This window comes from Macaca thibetana, chromosome 3 (genome assembly GCF_024542745.1).
Source record: "Macaca thibetana thibetana isolate TM-01 chromosome 3, ASM2454274v1, whole genome shotgun sequence".
Taxonomy (NCBI): domain Eukaryota; kingdom Metazoa; phylum Chordata; class Mammalia; order Primates; family Cercopithecidae; genus Macaca; species Macaca thibetana.
Window position 1 is genome coordinate 4,315,088 of NC_065580.1, and position 20,615 is coordinate 4,335,702.

The 20,615-nt window shown below is 46.0% G+C and overlaps 2 protein-coding genes across 3 annotated transcripts in view; one reads left to right on the plus strand and one right to left on the minus strand.

The window, feature by feature from the left end:
* Positions 1-8,596: 8,596 nt before the first annotated feature.
* On the minus strand, positions 8,597-17,517 carry LOC126949896 (translation initiation factor IF-2-like). Its single transcript, XM_050782791.1, has 2 exons — positions 16,321-17,517; positions 8,597-10,875 (listed from the first exon to the last, which is right to left on the minus strand). The coding sequence occupies exons 1-2, from the start codon at positions 17,515-17,517 to the stop codon at positions 10,759-10,761; spliced, it is 1,314 nt and encodes a 437-aa protein (XP_050638748.1). The 3' UTR covers positions 8,597-10,758.
* Positions 17,322-20,615, plus strand: part of PAXIP1 (PAX interacting protein 1) — a 59,564-nt gene continuing 56,270 nt past the window's right edge. The window contains exon 1 of one of the 2 annotated variants that reach the window (XM_050784886.1): positions 17,322-17,596. In XM_050784886.1, the coding sequence (XP_050640843.1) occupies positions 17,516-17,596 (81 nt within the window). In that variant the 5' untranslated portion in view covers positions 17,322-17,515. The remainder of the gene's footprint in view (positions 17,597-20,615) is intronic. The other variant, XM_050784887.1, reaches the window with a different exon arrangement.

A 20,615-nucleotide genomic window follows, 5' to 3' on the forward strand; every position in this document is an offset into this window, starting at 1 on the left:
CCAGTGGAAATAGCAGAAAGTCCAGCCTACCCAATCAATGCACTTATTTATTTATTTATTTAAGACAGAGTTTCACTCTTGTTGCCCAGGCTGGAGTGCCATGGTGCAATCTCGGCTCACCACCACAACCTCCGCCTCCCGGGTTCAAGGGATTCTCCTACTTCTGCCTCCCTAGTAGCTGGGATTACAGGCATGCGCCACTACGCTGGGCTAATTTTGTATTTTTAGTAGAGACAGAGTTTCTCCATGTTGGTCAGGCTGGTCTTGAACTCCCGATCTCAGGTGATCTGCCTGCCTCGGCCTTCCAAAGTGCTGGGATTACAGGCATGAGCCACCGGGCCTGGCCTGCATGCTTGTTTCCTGCGAGTTTCTTTTTGATTCATCCTTTCCCCTCCATACTCTTGACTAATAATATTCCTTTTTTTTTTTTTTTTTAAGATAGAGTCTCGCTCTGTCACCCAGGCTGAAGTGCAATGGCGCAATCTCAGCTCACTGCAACCTCCGCCTCCTGGGTTCAAGCAATTCTCCTGCCTCAGCCTCCGGAGTAGCTGGGATTACAGGTGCCTGCCACCACACCCGGCTAATTTTTGTATTTTTAGTAGAGACGGGGTTTCATCATGTTGGCCAGGCTGGTCTCGAACTCCTGACCTCAAGTGATCTGCTCGCTCGGCCCCTCAAACTGCTGGGATTACAGGCGTGAGCTACCGCACCCAGCCGACTAATAATATTCTTACTATGGTCTTTGTCTTTCTAAGAAGTAGTATGATTTTAAATGAAAAAAAATGAACCAATTTACCACCGAGGAGAGAATTACTTGTGAACCCTATTAATGAAATGTAGCACAGTGTTAGAATTTCTATATGGTTGGGCTTATAACATCTTTGAAAATTTGTCTTGAGAATTAACTGGGAATAGAAAGTTCATAGCAAGAAGTGACTCACAGACGCCCTTTTAGATTTGCAGTTTCTAAATTTGCTCTAAGCTTAAAGCTCAAATACTTATTGATGTAAAAAGACTTTTAAAAATGTATATTAATTCATTTAAGGAGCCACACACCTCATTTTGTGACCATTTTTTCTTTGGTGAATATGTTGTTCATTAAAATGGTTAAAATAGGCCAGGCATGGTGGCTCACGCCCATAATCCCAGTACTTTGGGAGGCCAAGGTGGATGGATTGCTTGAGCCCCAGAGTTTCAGACCAGCTGGGCAACATGGTGAAACCCCATCTCTAAAAAAAAATACAAAAAACTAGCTGGGCATGGTGGCAAGCACCTGTAGTCCCAGCTACTTGGGAGGCTGAGGTGGGAGGATCACCTGAGCCCGGGATGTTGAGGCTGCAGTGAGCCATGATCATGCCACTGAACTGTAGCCTGGGTGACAGAGTGAGACTCTGTCTCAAAAAACCAAAACTGGCCCAGCGTGGTGGCTCACACCTGTAATCCCTGCACTTTGGGAGGCTGAGGCGGGTGGATCACCTGAGGTCAGGAATTCGAGACCAGCCTGGACAACATGGTGAAACCCCATCTCTACTAAAAACACAAAAATTAGCCGGGCATGGTGGTGGACGCCTGTAGCCCCAGCTACTTGGGATGTTGAGGCACGAGAATCGCTTGAACCTGGGAGGTGGAGGTTGCAGTGAGCTGAGATCATGCCACTGCACTCCAGCCTGGGCAACAGAGTGATACTCAGTCTCAAAAAAAAAAAAAAAAAAAAGAACTTCCCCCCAAAAAATTATTATAACATGTTGAAATATCTGCTTTTTTCCTAATAAAAAATGGTTTCTATTAATACCTGTGAAAAAGTCCCTAAAATTCCTATATTTATCTTGCTAGAGACACTGAATGAACTCCTTTTAGATTGGTGCTTTTCTTTTATTCCGTGAGCTTCACTAAACAATAAGCATTCATATTTAACATACGATGAGCACATTTCACTAAGACTTTCTTCATTTTCACCTGTGCTGTGCTAATAAGTCTCAAATTAAACAGCTCCATCCAGTCTCTGCAGCTGGCATTGTACCCCACTGAGTATCGCAAACTGGAAAATGATTATTTGGGGAGGCTTCATAATTATACTAAGATGAAAATCTTGGCAGCTAGGAGATACTTATTTTTCAAGATTTGAGAGAAAATTTAATGAAAGTGCCACAAATATATTACTTAGGATGATAGTTTGCACTTAATATGAGGCCCCATTTCTCAGTGGATTTCAAAGTCTTGACTAATTAATTAGCCCTAATTCCCTTGTTTTCCTGATGGTCAAGCATTCAGACAGACCTCCTGAGACCACACAGTTATCACAGTGAAGCAGGGAGAGTGCTGTACGGGGGTCAAGAGGCTCATTAGTTAGTGAACACCTGTTGGGTTTTAGTCTTTCTTTGTTTCTTCCACTTGCTAGTGTGTGACCTTGGAAAACCCAATACAGGGTCAGCAAACCAAGGCCCAAAGGCTAACTCTGGCCTGCTGCCTGGTTTTGTACATAAAGTTTTATTGGAACACAGTCTTGCTCATTTTTACACAGAGCGTCTGTGGCTGCTTTCACAGTGCAACAGCAGAGTCGAGAAGTCACAAGAGAGATTGTATAAACCACAATGCCTAAAATGTTTTCTATCTGGGCCTTTACAGAAAAATGTTTGCTGACCCCTGATCTAACCTTCCCAAACATGTGTCTCCAGCTGTAAAGTATAATGAAATAGAACAAGGAAACCTTATTAGAATAAGCTTTAAATCTGTATTATGATGATTATCTTTAAAGACGTCCTAAAAGGTGAAAAATCCCTGGCAGTGATGTTAATTCATTCAAAACGCATCCATCCACTCCTTAAAATATTTACTCATCATCCAGGCCTTGATATCAGGCCTCATACTAAATATGGAAGGGATATGAGTTAAGGGAAAGTAAAACTTGTTTTAGGCCAGGTGCGGTGGCTTACGCCTGATATCCTAGCACTTTGGGAGGTCAAGGCGGGAGGATGGCTTGAGCTCAGGAGTTCGAGACCAGCCTGGGCAAAACAGTGGACCCAACTTCCTTTTTTATTTGTTTGCTTTGTTTTGAGATAGAGTCTTGCTCTGTCACCCAGACTAGAGCGTAGCGGCACCATCCTGTCTCACTGTAACCCTTGCTTCCCAGGTTCAAGCGATTCTCCTGCCTCAGCCTCCTGGAGTAGCCGGGATTACAGGCACCTGCCACCACGCCTGGCTAATTTTTGTATTTTTAGTAGAGACAGAGTTTCACTATGTTGGCCAGGCTGGTCTCAAACTCCTGACCTCAAGTGATCTGCCGGCCTCAGCCTCCCAGTGTGCTAGGATTACAGGCATGAGCCACCGTAGCCAGCCTGAGACCCCATTTCTACACAAAATTGTAAAAGTAGCCGGTGGTGTGTGCCTGTGGTCTCATCTACTTGGGAGGCTGAGGTGGGAAGGTCGCTTGGGCCCTGTGAAGTCGAGGCTGCAGTGAGCTGTGATTGCACCACTGCACTTTCAGCCTGGGCAACACAGCAAGACCCTGTCTTAAAATCAAAAACTTGTTTTAGTACTGGACGGGTTGGGAGTGGGGTGGTGGTGGTGATGAGATGGCAAAGTATTTTAGAATACAGTCTTTTTGATACTTTAAATATAAGTATTGGGATGAAGGCAAGCTCTCACATTTGAGGCTCCCTCCAGCCTTGTTTGTACTCCTCGCCCTGAAAATGGTTCATAGCAGCACCACATCAGCCATTATGTTGGGTGGGATGAACTCTGTCACATGTTGTTGAGTTAGTCATCCTTGATCGAAGCCAAAGAGCTGCCAGTTACATAATTTATTTATATGTATGTAAATCACAAGTCAAAGAGACCAAAGAAATTCTTTCTCAAGGCATCAGAGATATTTCATGAAATGGGACATCTAAGGTTGGCCATAGAAGAACAGGTGCGATTTGCACAGGTGCATGTGTGCAGAGGGTTGCTGGTGATGGAACACAGCCATGGCTGTGGTGGGAAAGTTCTGGATGTGTTTGGAGAGTCAAGTACTGTAATCTATTCTGCTGAGAGTGGGAGGACATGGGCCTGGTGTGCTCGGGCTATGGCGTACAAAAGTGGGGGTGTATGATGTAAAGCGACAGCTTAGAGAGTTCTCTGAAAGGCAGGCTAAGGTGATTGAACTTCAGTCTACAAGTGGTGGGAAACTATGGGACGTTTTAGAACCAAAGCAGTGAGTCAGCATTGTCTAGCTAGTACTTTTTTGGATATTGTGGAACTAGCAGCACTACTTTGCCTGCTATTATACACTGAATAGGGGAAGGCCAGGTACGGTGGCTCACGCCTGTAATCCCAACATTTTGGGAGGCTGAGGCTGGCAGATCACTTGAGGTCAGGAGTTTGAGACCAGCCTGGCCAACATGGTGAAACCCTGTCTCTACTAAAAATACAAAAATTAGCCAGGCGTGGTGGCACGCGTCTATACTCTCAGCTACTTGGGAGGCTGAGGCAGGAGAATTGCTTGAACCCAGGAGGTAGAGATTGCAGTGAGTCGAGATTGCAGCACTGCACTCCACCCTGAGCGACAGAGTGAGACCTTGTCTCAATAAAATAAAAAATAAAATAAAATAAACAGAATAGGAGCAGATATTTTCCAAATGGAATCAAATGGAATACCAGTTTTTACTGTCTCAACTTGAGCCTGTAAAATTTTTTGATAGGAATTTAAAATAGTAGGATTCTAATCTATGACAAATATGGACAGTCATTTCCTCATATAAAGCTTTTTCCTGAAGGTGTCCGACCTGCTTCTTTGTACGTGTCTCCTGCACTCCATTCTGCGACATCTTCCTCCAGGCAGGAGCTGACTGCTAGTCCTGCCACCCCACCATGCTCACTCCCAAGCCCAGGCCTCTGCTCAGGCTTGCCTTCCAAAGGGAACAGGCATCCTCCTCTTCCTGTTGATCTTCGAAAGTCTCTCAAGACCCCTCCTCTAAAACGACCTCCCGAAACATCCCTGTCTCCGTCGCATCCCACACTTCGAATTCCATTACCCTACACAACTTATGTTGGCATTTGATACACTGCTTACAGGCTGGAACGCAGTCATTCTATGGACGGGCCTTGACTGCAACACAAAGCCTGCATGCAATGCACCTACGTGCTCAGTACAGGTTTGTTCAACTACAGTGGATTTCCTATCATCAGATCACCTTACTGGTCTACAAGCACTGGGCTTGTGTTTTTAACTATACCAGTACCCAAGCTTTACTCACGTAACTTCTTGATGGATCAGGGCCTCTCCCAGGTAGTGCTGCTGTGGATAAGGGGCAATGCAGAGACAGGGAAAAATGGGCAACAGTGTCCTATCTCGGTCCGCGTCTGCCGGCAGAGGCCTGGCTGCTCAAATCTCCATGCAGAGGCCCTTCTAAAGTGGGAAGAGAAGGCAAAATCAGCCATTTTGTAGATGCAGCCTCATTTTTGCTCTCTGAAAACACATTGCTACATGAAAACATAGTTATCCACAAATTGTTTATATTTATAAACATGGAATAATATGACTTATTGATTTCCTCAAGCCATATAGCTGTTAGGCTTATCAATCTATTATGTCTTCCCAAAAAATGTCATCGGTTTAGTCCACTGACAAGTCTGAGGAAAATCTAAATATTTTATTATGCCATATATACCAGATGATAGTTTCAGAAACTCTCCTTTTCATTATAATTTAGTATTATTTGATGCGTCATGATTATTTTATTGTCTATAACAGAGATCATGTGACAGGGCTATTTCTTATAGAAGTCTATATTCTAGGATGTATTTTATCCTTAAACAAAGGACATAGCCATTGAGTTCAAATTGGACAGAAATTATGGAGTCTCAAGTCAAGTTTTTACATACATCGTGGTTCAAAACAAGTGAGAAATACCTTTGCAAGTATCTGATATCTCACCTAAAATTCCCCTTAATCTGTCTTATTCCTGCCACTGATCATAAAACAATAAGTGTAAGACTTGGCAATATTCCCTCTCGTCAGAAGCTTTCCAATTATTGAAAATTAAGTAACTCCCCATAGAGGAGAAATCATTAAATATATAGTAAATAATAAGGTTAATTAATTTAACCCCTTCTAATTAGGAAACTAATTAAATCAGAAAATTAAAACTGACACAAGACATTAAACATAAAATTGTCTCTTCCACTTCAACCAATTCCAAAAGAGATATATTAGCTACAAAAAATATAAATCTGTATACTCTGTTCAACCTTAATAAAGTTAGATTTCTCCATATATAACTATTACTTTTAGAGAGTTTACCTCTTTTCTATTTCTATTGTATATGAAATTAAACTCTTTCCTTTCAATGTTTTTAAAGAATGAATTAGAATAAGTCTAAAAAGGAGAGTATAACCCAAACTCTGCCAGTAACTGTGACAATGAGAAAGTCACTTGAATTCGTTGGGCCTCACCTTCTCAACCTTAGTGTAGTCTCTGAAAGAGGTGAGATTGACTCCCGTTATCTTGGAGACGGACACAGAGTTAAACAGGCGCGACAGATCAGGCAGTTAGAGTTGAAGAAGCTGTTAAAATCTTTTCAGGGTGGTATGATACAGAACCAGATCTTGGCTTAGATTTTCATTAATTAGATGGTGAATGGTGAAATGTCTGAGATAAAATTAAAGAGATACTTTGCAAACAAGCCCAACTCTCTGTTCAACCCCAAACTGTCATGCCTGTCAACATTATTTTTGGATATAAATTCCTAACCTCTGGGAAATGTCTCAGAGCAACAACCAAATAAAGAATAAGGTTGTGTTGCTTGGTGCCATTACAAATACTTTTTCTTTTTCTTTTCCTTTTTTCTTATTAAGATGGAGTCTCGCTCTGCTGCCCAGGCTAGAAGTGCAGTGGCATGCTCTCAGTTCACTGCCACCTCCACCTCTTGGGTTTAAGTGATTATTGTGCCTCAGCCTCCCAAGTAGCTGGGATTACAGGCACTCACCACCATAACTGGCTAATTTTTGTATTTTTAGTAGAGACAGGGTTTCGCCATGTTGGCCAGGCTGGTCTCGAACTCCTGACCTCAAGCTATCCACCTGCCTCGGCCTCCCAAAGTGCTAGGATTACAGGTGTGAAAAAATGATTTCTCTAAGCTTGAAAATATCTAAGCAGATATCCTGCCAGGAATATTTTTTTACATTGTTCTCAGGCTCCATGCAACTGACAAGCACATGGGGCACTCCGCGGGGTGGGAGTGGGTGAGCGAATATGGATTCCCAAAAGCCAGCGCTGTAAAGCATTTGCCAGCAGAGAATATCTTCAATAGACACTCGGTCTTGCTGACAGGAAAGTGAGTAAGTAGCCCAATTGGTAGGGAATCTCCCAAATTTCAGGACTCTCTTTCTTCAGAATGTATTTCCTACACCTGGGACCGATGAACTCCCACAGGAATTAAGTGTAGCCCATCTAATCGAGATGTTAGAAAGCACTAGTAGAAGCGGATGGGGCACAATTTCTTCTCCAAAACTTGAATCCTTAATTCATTCAGATTTTAATTACTGTAAACAACTGTGCTCAGTTGGCATGTTAATGCTGCTGGGTGTTTTTAATCAAATGACCAACACAATTCGTAACAACAGTTTTATTTTCACATGCTTCAAAGGCAATAAATGAAACAACAGAAGTCTTCAATCACTCTACAGGCTGGCCACTCCTGACTTAGAAAATATTTTGTTATTTCCTAGATTTGTACTTTTGTTTTAGTCCTAGGACTTGTCCATCTCTACGCTAGACCTACAAAGGTTAGGTCTAAATCAACTGTTTTGTAAAAGCAGCAGCTCCTCTGTGTATACACACCTCTTTCTGAGAAGATGCAGGTATGAGTCCCACGCTGGGCTGTCTCCCTGCTGGTTCATGGAATCTGAACAAGTTCAGCTTCTAGACGCCGCCTAATAATGCCACTTAAGCTTGTGCTCAGCTGTGTGTGCAAAGTTCCTGGGAGTAATTTAGCTGCCCCAGACAAATGTAGATAACACAGTGTAAAGAATCATTAACTTTAAAGAACCAGCAATTGGTGAACGTATTAATACTCTCTGGAAAACTGGAGGGAATTACTTACCGGGCAAATTAAGCAGTTCTGAATAGTGAAAATCCACTGTTACATACTAGAAACCATGGCATTATCCTAACTCTTAAGATGCTCTGAGGACTGTGAACCTTGTCGTTAGCCACAACCAAAACCCAAACAAACAAAAGAAACAAGAGTCACACCACCACTTTTCCACGGCAGTTGCTTGTTGTGTATGGTTCCCCACCATGGGTTGCTATCCTGTAGGATTATAGTTCTTGCCCTGTTCACTGCGGGCTTTGCCTTGTCACTTGCTTTGGTTCTGGCTTGGGTTCTCCAAATTGCCCCTCTCAGAGCAGGGCCTGGGCAAGGGCTTGTGTGCAAATTGTTTAACTGGGAAAGTGACCCCAGGGAGCAGGGGTGCGGGTGCAGGGGGTGAAACAGGGAGGGTGGGATGTGAGACCAAACTGACCACCCAATGGGACTCAGTGCAAGATCAATGGGGCCCTTTCTGAGGAACCTGGCGAAATGTCTCAAAAAATGGGGCAAAGAAAGGAAAGCTTTCATCCATGGGTTCTCACCATGCAGTGATCAAGTACCTTCACAGGCCAACTCCTCGAACCTCACTCTTGTGCCTGTGAGCGCAGAGTCTTCGATTTGGAAGTTGTGTGTAGCTGCAATGTAATTTACTGAAGTTTAACTGGTAGTGACAGTTGAGGTGGGGAACCCTCCCTACATCCACCCACAGGGATGCCCGTCGCGCTCTGGACCAGCGACTGGGTCGGCCTGAATTCATTCTCCCTGTTCTCAACGGAGTGATCTTTCCCAGCTCCACAGCGTGTCAGGGAAGAGGGGCGTCCATCTGTTACTAGACTGAGAGAAGACACATCGAGAGTAGATGTAGAGGCCCCCATGAGCGCCTGCACTTTGGGCCTGATGCCATCATTGAGTGGAATTTTTGCAATTTCTTCTCAAAAGACACGCATGTGGAGTACAGAAGGGACATACGTTCACGTTTGTGACTGACAGGGAACATTGGTATAACACACTGCTGTCCTCAGTTATTTGCTGTATTCCCAGGAAGAGGATGACATACCCCTGCCCACTCTGCCATGACCCAGAGTGACTCCCTGTGGGAGGAACAGATTCACCTCCACATTGACATCAGGTTCGGCAACGAGACTGACTCTCAAATGGAATGTGTATGAATTCCAAAGAGAAGTTTTATAGCTATTGCATGGTTCTGCCATTCTTCTTTCCCCTTGGTCACCAGAACTGCCTATGCCTTCTGCAGAGGTTCCAGAAAGAAGAGCAGCAGAGCCATGCCTGCCCAACACATGAGTGAGAAGTGAGCTTTGTTTAGGCCACTGAACTTTGGGAGTTAGTTCCCACAGCATAACCTAGCAGTGAAAGCTTACCACTAGACCCACCTGGGCATCAAAAGTCCACTGGTTGTGTATATATTAATAGGAAAAAAGAGAAAACATGTAAAGAAATGAAAGCAAGGAACTTAAATAAGTTTATCTTAATAGACTTATCATGCAGTTCTTGGGCACTCAAAGTCAGTTACAAATCCTGGGGTCACTCTTAGGCTGTAACAGTTTCTCATTATTATAATTTTTAGCAGGGCACACATAGTACACTGTTTGGCTTAAATCAATTCCAAACATGGTCCGACTTCTTAATTTCTAGCTTCTTCTTGACTATACTTCAGATGTGCTGAATGTTAGTTTGCTAGGACTACTGTAACAAAGTGCCATGTACTGGCAGCTTAACCAATAGACATTCATTCTCTCAGTTCTGGAGGCCAGAAATCCAAGATCAAGGTGCTGGCCAGGCCGTGCTTCCTCTGAAGGCGTTAGGGGAGGGGATGTCCTGGCCTCTTCCAGCTTCTAGTGTCTGCCACAACCTTGGTGTTCCTCAGCTTCCAGACACATCATTCCAACCCTTGACGCGGTCATCACTTGGCACTCTCCTGGGTGTCTGTGTTCAAATTTTCTTCTTCTTATATGAACACCAGTGACTGGATTTAGGTCCTATCCTCATCCAGTAGGACCTCATCTTAATGATGTGGGCAAAGACCCCATTTCCAAATAAGGTCACCCTCACAGGTACCAGGGGTTAAAATCTGAGTTAAGATTCAATGTCTTTTTGTTTACCCACAACATGAGTAAACAGTCAATCCCATAGCCAGCTTGTCACCAAGTACTTAACTTTAAATAGCTGGTAAGCAATTTCCTTTTCTGTTTTCACAGCCCCAGAACTATGCTAAGTCAAATGCAACAACCTCCTCTGATGAGGTCCCGAGATCTTCATACGCTAGACACAGCCTATTATTTCTTATTATTCCCCATTTCTACCTTAAATCATCAGTTATTTAATATCCCAAATGTGTACCCTTTTATTTGGCAGTATCAGTATTCTGACCTCTTTTCAGTGGCTTCTCCTCTCCCTTCAAGAACTATTCCCCTCAGCCCACTCTATCCAAGAGTCTTCCCCCAGCTGTTCTGGCACACGGGAACCTCTTTTCTAAATCTCTGCTGCATTTCTACAGAATCCCACTAGTGTTAGGTTTGTGCATCCAAATATTTGTCAGTTTTTTGAGAGCAGACACAATATTTTAAGAATTTCTCATTGTCCCTGTAAGATTGTCCTGTCCATCACAACAGGGTCACCACTGGGAGCAGCACACTCAAATTACAATCATCTGAGAAGGTTTATCAAGGGACTACTTACAAAGGTGTAGGCGGGATGCATGGAGAGTGAAGGGAGCTGGGGGGAGAAGCAGGTGCGCCCTCACCACCCGTAGGTCCAAGTGATGAGATGAAGGAAAGATTCCCAGGACCTGGAAGGAGAGAGTTGTATAGAACGGGCTCCTCTGCCAGCTCAAGGCAAGCTGACGAGGAACCTGGGAAATAAACACCCTAATACCTCTTTCCTCCCTCCCCTCACTTCCCAGCCTTCAGCTGGGACTCCCCATTGACCAAATTCAACTAGAAGCCAATGTGCAAGGGATCCTACTTATATAATCTGCTCAGGTCAGCACCCAGGGGCGGAGAAAAAGGTGGAGCAGGACGGAGTACAGATCTGACATGCGGAGTGGGACAAATGGAAGATATCTAACACATCACTCACATACCTCGGAGAACTACCTTGTGTTTGCTTTTTAAAAAAGAATGCTGTTTTTGTTGTTGTTTATTTTTGAGACAGACTCTCACTCTGTTGCCCAGGCTGACGTGATCTCAGCTCACTGCAACCTCTGCCTCCCGGGTTCAAGCGATCCTTGTGCCTCAGTCTCCCGGGTAGCTGGGATTCCAGGTGTGCACCACCACGCCTGGCTAATTTTTTTGTATTTTCAGTAGAGATGGGGTTTTGCCATTGGCCAGGAGGGAAAAATAATACACTTAATCCTCTATGTATAAAGCCAGTAACCTCAAATTCAACAAATATCTATTGAGTAGCTAAAGGGTATTTTTTTGAAATTATCTTTGAGAATTTTGTGTTATATTACACTCTCTAAATTTATATAAGAATTTTTTTGAAAACCAAAAATGGCAAAAATTGGCAAGATACCATCGATGTCATTTTCTTTTCTTAGACGTGTAAGAAGACCACATCAACCAGCAGTCTCCTTTGCAGCTTACGGAGGTATCAGGAGACCAGGTCTGGCCAGTGGAAAGGGCTGGAGGAATGTGTGCCACTCTTGCTAGCTCAGGCATAGAACCTGCAGCAGGGTTCTCTATGTGCTTTGTCCTCATCTGTACAGCTGGCAAAGCCCCATGATGACAGAAGCCAAGTCCCATTTGGAAGAAAGCTGTCCGAAGCAAGCCACCAAGGCGTTATGTGCAAGAAACTTTTTTTTTTTTTTTTTTTGAGACAGAGTCTAGATCTGTCACCCAGGATGGAGTGCAGTGGTGCAGTCTTGACTCAATGCAACCTCCACCTCACTGGTTCAAGCCATTCTCGTGCCTCCGTCTCCCGAGTAACTGGGATTACAGGCACGCACCACCATGCCCAACTAGTTTTTGTATTTGTAGTAAGAGATGAGGTTTCACCATGTTGGCCAGGCTGGTCTCGAACTCCTGACCTCAAGTGATCCACCTGCCTCGGGTTCCCAAAGTGTTGGGATTACAGGCGTGAGTCACTGTGCCCGGTCGAAACTTTCAAAGTCTATTCCACTGAAATGTAGTTACAACATGATCTTAATCCAGGTTTCTCAACAGTGGCACTATTGACATTTTGCACTGGTCCTTTGTCATGGAGGATGGTCCTGTGCGTTGCATGATGTTTAGCAGCTTCCTATCCCCTACCCCCTAGTTGTGACAACCAAAAATGTCCCCAGACATTGTCAAATGTGCCATAGGGGCTAAATTGCCCATGGTTGAGAATCACTGATCCTGCTACCGCACTGTCCTCAGAGTGATGGGAGACAGGTATGGGACATCGTTTCTAACCTTAAAGGATGGAACATTATAATACTTTATACATGTATTCATATTTTAAGATGATTGCTTCATTGGAGTACTGTAATTGTTAAATTCAAAACAACAAATGTGCAACAATACAGAATTAAATAAAATATTGTACATTCAAATAAGGGAGTATTATGTATCCATTAAACGATATAGATATTTATTGACATGGAAAGGCAGTCTTGATTTTTCTGAAGTGGCAGAGTATGGGGTGTAATTTTTTTTAGGGAAAGAAATATATTTATATGGGACAATGTCTAGAAGGATTTCAATAGTGGTTGCTTCTGGGTATCAAATTTGGGGTAATATACACTTTTTCTTAACTTGTGATTTCTAGTTTTCTGACACTGAATAGCTACATGACACTGGTGGCAACTGTGCCCTGTAGGTCCACTGATGGAATCTTTCCTACAGAGAGGCAGTGCTCTTTTGAGTTCGCAGTTTCTCCTGCAATTGAACTATGGCCTGTTTGTGCTAGAAACTTGAGTATTCTGACCCTTTCATGAGCATGTTAAATGTTGTCTATAAATCCAAACTAAAGGTTTACTAAACATTAAAAATATCTAATTTTAAGGGATGTATGGCTAGCTGAACTGGAGAGATGAAGACTGAGACTGCTGTATACAATACAGAAATACATTTTTAAAAAGCCAGTTGGAAATAATCTAAATAACTGCCTCGAGTGTCCACCAGTAAGTGCAATTTGAGTTAAATATCCCCAACTCTTGTTTTTTTTCTAGTTTTTTATTTTTCCTAGGCTTAGGTTATCTAATTGTGCAAAACAGAAAATGAGAAACATTACCATATTTACTGAACTAGGATTGGCAGTAAGCAGGCTGTTTAATTCTCCAAAGGCCAATCACCAACAAAATCAACATTCTTTCAATTTACTTGGGGGAAGTCTAAAAATATTAATGCTGTGTCATATCTGGAAGTGATACGCTTCAAATTAAACAAATGCAAAGCTTCTGGTTAATAAACTGATAGTTATCACACTAAAATGGCTCATCCTTGAAGTGTCACAAAACCAGTAATAAGAATTTTATTTAACTGTGAATAAGATACAGCACTGTCGACATGATATTTTGTTCCTATAACTTTGCATATGGCCATTTTGGAAAGTTTACCACTTGTCTTTTAAAAATTGACTTGCCATCTTTACGTCCTCTGCTAGATGGGTTACTCTTCATGATGTCAGGATGCTAGTTTTTTAGACTGCCTCAGAACATACTTTATCCACATGAAATTAACCTAATATAAACATTTTTATTTTTCATTACTGGCCAAGTAGTAGTATTGGAGACTCTGAGGTACATTTTCTTTGTGTGACACTGCCTCCAGGCCTTCCTGATGCTGCTGCCATAAAATCCACTTATGTGGACCACCTTGCACAGTTCACATGTGGTATTTTACAAATTCTGACTAGTTGATGGAGTTTTAAATAGCAGATTTATTTATTTATTTAGAGTCTCACTTTGCCGCCCAAGCTGGAGTGCAGTGGTGTGATCTCGGCTCTCTGCAACCTCTGCTTCCCAGGTTCAAGTGATTCTCCTGCCTCAGCTTCCCAAGAAGCTGGATTACAGGCGCATGCCACCATGCCCAGCTAATTTTTGTATTTTCAGTAGAGACAGGCTTTCACCATGTTGGCCAGACTGGTGTTGAACTCCTGACCTCCAGTGATCTGCCTGCCTTGGCCTCCCAAAGTGCTGGGATTATAGGGGTGAGCCACCATGCTGGCCTTACATAGCAGATTTCTTAATCCCAGTTTGCGTTATTGACCATCAGAACCTGAAGTAGGGTACGCTTGTTCTTTTGAACGTTATGAATTGCTTTCTTAATTAACAAAATAAAACACCTGGTTGAGGTCCACTTCAGGTCTTTTCACATAAAATCACATGCTTAGTTTGTGTTTAACCAAGAAAAACAAAAGGAGGGCCAGGCGCGATGGCTCACGCCTATAATCCCAGCACTTTGGGAGGCCGAGGCAGGAGGATCACAAGGTCAGGAGTTCAAGACCAGCCTAGTCAGCACAGTGAAAGCCCGTCTCTACTAAAAATACCAAAATTAGCCAGATGTGGTGGCACGCGCCTATAGTCCCAGCTACTTAGGAGGCTGAGGCGGGAGAATCGCTTGAACCCAGGAGGCAGAAGTTGCAGTGAGCCAAGACCACGCCACTGCACTCCAGCCTGGGTGACAGAGTGAGGCTCCATCTCAAAAAATAAATGAATAAATAAATAAAAGAAAAATAAAAAAAAGGATAAATAAGTTCTTTCACACAGGTCGATAAAAAGGCATGATCTGTATTTTGGATCTAACATATTTATTACACTGATATTCCCAACATAGAATTATTTTTCATAATGAAAAGTGTATACCAGAATATATCAAATATATTATTAGGTATTAAAAGGTTTCCTGATTACAAAGGATGTCATAAAAATTTTAAGGATGGATGATAAATTCTGGGTTTTTCCTTCAGGCAAGCACTCAGTGTTTTTATTACTGGTTGAGTAACCTTTATCTGAAATGCTTGGGACAAAAGTATTTCAGATATTTTTGATTTGGGATATTTGCGTATACATAATAAGATATCTTGGGGATGGGACCCAAGCCTAAAAGGGAAATTCATTTGTTTCACATACACCTTACCCACATAGCGGGAAGGTAAGGTTATATATTTTAAATAATTTTGTGCATGAAAGCAAAAGTTGTGGTGGCATTTTTTAAAAAATGTTTTTGTTTTGTTTTGTTTTGTTTACAGATGGTCTCACTGTATTGTCCAGGCTGGACTCAAACTCCTGGACTCAAGCAATCCTCCTGCCTCAACCTCCCGAGTAGCTGGCATTACAGGTGCCCACCACACCAGGCTTGTGATTTGACTGTGACCCAGTGTCACATGAGGGCACTTCTGGAATTTTCCATTTGTGGGGTCACGTCAGCACGCAAAAAATTTCTAATTTTAGAGCATTTTGGATTTCAGATTAGGAATGCTTAACCTAAGTTTGTAAAAGAAATTTTTTAGCCTTAGAATAGGGATGTTTCAGATTGTTCAACAGACAAATGAAAAAGACTAAAAAACCCAGAAAACATTGGAATGATAAATCATTAAGTATATTTAAATGTGTTGTTTACCTCTTGCCCGTACAAAACCACTCATGACATACATACAAATGTAAAGACAAAACTGTATTCACCTGATTAACAAGAGCCAGCGTTCACTGCATGCTGATCAAGGAACCAACACAAATTTTATCATACACTAAAAAAAGGTAGAACAAAGGCCAACTTAAAGCCTGGAAAGTGATCCAATCTGTCATATTAGTGTACCACAGAGTAATTTTGAAAGCCTTTTCTTTTTCTTTATTTTTGAAAAGACGGAGTCTCGCTCTGTCGCCCAGGCTGGAGGGCAGTGGCGCGATCTCGGCTCACTGCAACCTCACCCTCCCGGCTTCAAGCCATTCTCCTGCCTCAGCCTCCCGAGCAGCTGGGATTACAGGCGCGCGCCGCCACGCCCGGCTAATTTTTTGTATTTTAGTAGAGACGGGGTTTCACCGTGTCGCCCAGGCTGGCCTCGAACCCCTGAACTCAGGCAATCCGCCCACCTCGGCCTCCTAAAGTGCTAGGATTACAGGCGTGAGCCACCGCGCCCGGACTTTTCTCTTTTTTAAAATCAATTTCACTAACATTTACTAAAAAATGGTTTTCTGCTTTGCAGAAGAGACTTAAGGCATGTGGAGAAGACACTGCGGGCCTGTCTCAGATTCCTTTAGAAACCAATGCTCCACAGTTTTAGGACTAAGTAATATTCCGATAATCACCCAAGAGTTCCTGGTCTCCGGTTTGTTGTGAGATTGGAAATAAACGTGAAAGGCTGCGTTCGTCATCGTGGCCTTATTTCTTCTCCCAACTTCCGGTCGTGCAGGTGTCTCGGGCAGGTGATGCCGAGGCCACTCTGCCGTGTTTTGTGAATCTTGGCAGAAGGGAGGCGAGCTGTAAATAAAAGCATGAGCATTAGAATCGCCGCTGTGTAGTATTAACCTGTTGAGCGCGGGGCTTTCCGGGGCTGGAGCTGCACCGCGGGCTCTGCCGTCTGGGACTCTCCTCCAGCGCGGACCGGACACGACCCCAGGCACCAGGCCGGGCCCGGCCGGGACAGCGGGGTCTCGGGCAGCGGCGGGGCCGGGCGCCCCTCCAGCACGTCCCCAGCTCGGGCGTCGAGGCCTGGCGGAGACCCCAGGACTCGCCACGGCGGCCTCCAGTGCGCGTCTTGCGTGACGCTGCGGTCTCTGGAATTCCGTCACGGCGGAGCCGGGTCCAGCAAGGTGTAGACCGGGGACCCGCGCCTTGCTCGGCCAGAGCGGCTCAGCCACTACTCCAGGTCCGGCCGCGGCCACTGAGAACAGCCGGGACACCCAGCTCCACTCTGCCCGGGACCAAGAAGCCCGAGGAGGCCGCTGCCCGGCTCCAGCTCTCACTAGCGGCCCCGAAGCCCCGCCCCTCCGCCGGGCGCATGCGCAGCCCCCCAGCAGCCGCGTGTGGTGACGGGAGGGGCCTGCCCGCTCCCCTCCTTCCCGGGACCGGCTCACTCCGGCCCCGCCGAGGGGGGCTCGGGTTTCACCTCGTCCCCCGGGATCCCTCGTTGCAGACCGGCGGAGATGGAACCGCAAGATCCAGAGCGGGCCAGCGGGCTCCAGCTCTCCCGGAGCCGTGGGTGGCGGCAGAGGCGCGGGGCGTTGCTGGAGGCCGGGCGGCTCCTCGGCGCTCCCCCTCGGTGGCCGGGGCGGGATGGTGCGTCCCGCAGGGCGCGCGCGGCTCCCGCGCTTCGGGCGCTCGGCGCGGGCGCGGGCGGGGGCGCGGAGGGCGGGGGAGCGGACCCCGATTCGCAGGACCCGGCCCGGGCCGCGCGGGCAGTGCCGTTGGCGGGGCGAGCGGGGGCGCCGGGCGCCGCGGGGCCGGGGGCGGGGGGTGGGCGGGGCCGGGCGCTGCCGCGGAGCCTCCCGGGCCGCCGCGATCATGTCGGACCAGGCGCTCAAAGTTCCTGAGGAGATGTTCAGGGAGGTCAAGTATTACGCGGTGGGCGACATCGACCCGCAGGTACCGCGCCCGCTCCTGCCGCGGCCTCCTCCCGCGTCCGCGTCCCCGTCCCCGTCCGTCCCCGTTCCCGTCCCCGTCCCCGCTCCTGTCGCGGGCGCGCGCCGGGCGCAGAGCGTCGGGTCCGCCGAGGCCGCCGGCCTGACTGCGCGGAGGGCAGGGGCGACCGCGGGGTGGGCGCGGGAGGCCGGGGCACGGGGGAGTGCGGGAGGGAGGGCGGCCGGGGCGGCGGGAGCTCTGTGCCTCGGTCCCTAGTGCGTGCCCTGAGCCCCCGGCCTGCGGCCCTGGGGTCGCCGCCCCCCACCCAACGGGCCCCCTCGCTCTCTGCTCCTTTGCTGAGCGGGACTGGCGCCGGGTCGCGTCTCCCCCTTCCCCGCGCCGGGCGTCTCGGCTCCCGGGAGAGCAGCTCTGAGGGCGGACGAGGGTCGCCGGGATCCCCAGCCGGGGCAGCTCGCGCGGGGGCCCCAGGCTCTCTCGGCCGGCGGGGACCGTGGCCGTGCCCCGGCGTGGCCGCCTCCGCCACCCGGGCAGCTGCCGTCCTGTGCGGGGCTGAGGAGCGCTCCTTTCCAACCTGTGTTCCTGCACGTGGGGGCTGGCATTCGTCTTCCTTGATTTTCCCAGTTGGACGATTAATTTTACGGTACCCTGGTAACACCATCCCATTACACATTTAATTTTGTGTAGTTTGGGCTCACGCCAAAGGACATTGTGGGTTTTCCTTATTATTCCTATAATAATACATCTGTTTGATGTCACACAGTTATCAGTCCGTGGTGGGAATGCATCTTAGTTGAATATCCTCTTCAGGTTAATCTTCAAAATATTTCCTTCCCAAAAGTTTAATTGTACGATTATGTTGCCTTGGATGTGACATCAGTGGCTCCCACCTTGGAGGATGGGGATGCCCCAGTGATCAGATTAGGCCTGGAAGGGCGGAGACTCATATTTAGCAGATAAACTTGGATGGTGTAGAAGGAATTGTAGAAGGCTGATTGTTGATCTTGGCCTTCTTGAGGTTCGTCCTTGTATCTTAGTAACAACTTTTTTGGATCCTTTTTGCTCTGTAACTTTAGGGTAAAGAGACTTCAAGGCCGGGGTGGTGGCTTACGCCTGTAATCCCAGCACTTTGGGAGGCCGAGGTGGGTGGATCACCTGAGGCCAGGAGTTCGAGGCCAGCCTGGCCAACATGGTGAAACCTCGTCTCTACTAAAAATACAAAAATTAGCCGGGCGTGGTGGCGGGCGTCCGTAGTCTCAGCTACTCAGGAGGCTGAGGCAGGAGAATTGCTGGAACCCGGGAGGTGGAGGTTGCAGTGAGCTGAGATTGCGCCATTGCACTCCAGCCTGGGCAACAACAGCGAGACTCCGTCCCAAAAAAGAAAAAAAAAAAAAGACTTGTATCTTTGAATTTAAAGAGTAAAATGCTTGCCTGAACACGGAGTGATCAAAATGAGTGCCTGTAACAGTATGAGCTTTTTCGAGTATTGATGATGATTCCGCGACCCCCTCCTTTTTTTTTTCTATCCACCATTTTTCTCTTCCGCCTCCTTCCTTGCCTTCATGTTTCATTTTAGGACTTTGGCTCTTACAGGGGAGTTGAACCAAACGTTACTGAAAACCTGGAACAAGTTGAACTGGAACCATATTTACTCGACTATGAATGAAATCTAAGTGCTTAAAAATGTCCTTGGCAAACCGCTTTCATCTGAAACAGTATATTTTCTGAAGTTTTGAGCCTGGACATCTGATTCTCTGACTCTTGTGATTGTGAATTATAAGTTCACATGTTGACCATCTAGTATGAGGCAGGCATGGATTAGGTGCCAGGTATAACACAGAGGTGAAGAGGACATGGTACCTGCCCTTGAGCGCCCCTCATTGGTGGGGAAGGGAGCACACATCACAGTACAAGGTGTAGCAGATTTCCCCACTGGGGTGCAGAGTAGACGCCACTGAAATGTCATTTCAGTTGGGTTTTGAGATAAGCAGAAGTTAAGAACACGAAGGAATATTTTCATGTGGAGCTATGTGCTGAGGAATGAGGCATTCGTGTGTTTGGGATACATCAGGATGATCACTATATCTGGAACAGAGTGACTTGAGATAAATATTAAGATATTCATTAGTGTGGAGATTGAGGAGAAGCTATTGGTTTTGGCATCCTCAAAGTTCGTGAAAATCAAGTAAAGTGTTTTTGGTAGAGTGTTGGTGGAAGGGGCTGGATTGCAGGGAGTTGAAGAGTGAATGGAAACTGAGAACAGAAAGGTTAGACTCTTCAGGAAATTTGTCCTGAGAAGGAAATAGAGAAGGTGCCTGGGGAAGAGAGGGCTGGGGAGGGATCTGTGTTGCATCACAAGTGCGTGGAAGGATGTGGGCAATTTCACTGTTTACGGGTGGTGGGAACATAGCTATGGACAGGGAGACTCATGAAGAAGGCAGTAGGATCAGAAACAGACTGGAGGATAGGAAAAGGAGGGGTGCCTTTTCTGAAGACCAGTCGAATGAATGAGTGAAGCTGAAAATGCTTAGAGGTCAAGGGAAGGAAGAAAGGTTAAAGTGGCCCATGGCCAGCGACCGTTGTTTTTTCACTTACTAAATATTGAGCCTCTTCTCTAGTTCATATCTATTAGTGGTCAGTAAAGTATTCTGAAAAGGTTTTCTAGCTTGTGGGTCACTTTATTTTTTTTTTCGAGGTTGGAGCAAAAGTTTAATAAGTGAAAAGAGAAAGCTCTCTGCTGCAGAGAGGGGACCTGGAAGAGGGTGATGCCCTTGTGGCACTTGAGCTTTGTGGGCACCATGTCACTTTGACAGTTGGTGTGCACTGTCAGCTTAGACACTCCCACCTCTTCTGAAGCGCTTGACCGTCGGCTGTTCCTTAACCCTCACTTCCTTGGCTTGTGCTGATGCTCGTCTCCTGTGATACTGCACTTTCCTACCTGTCCCTGAAGTATCAGTTGCTGTGTCTGTTCTCTAGGTCCCCTGCCACTCTGCACCGCGACCACCTTCATGCTCATGGCTGTGGC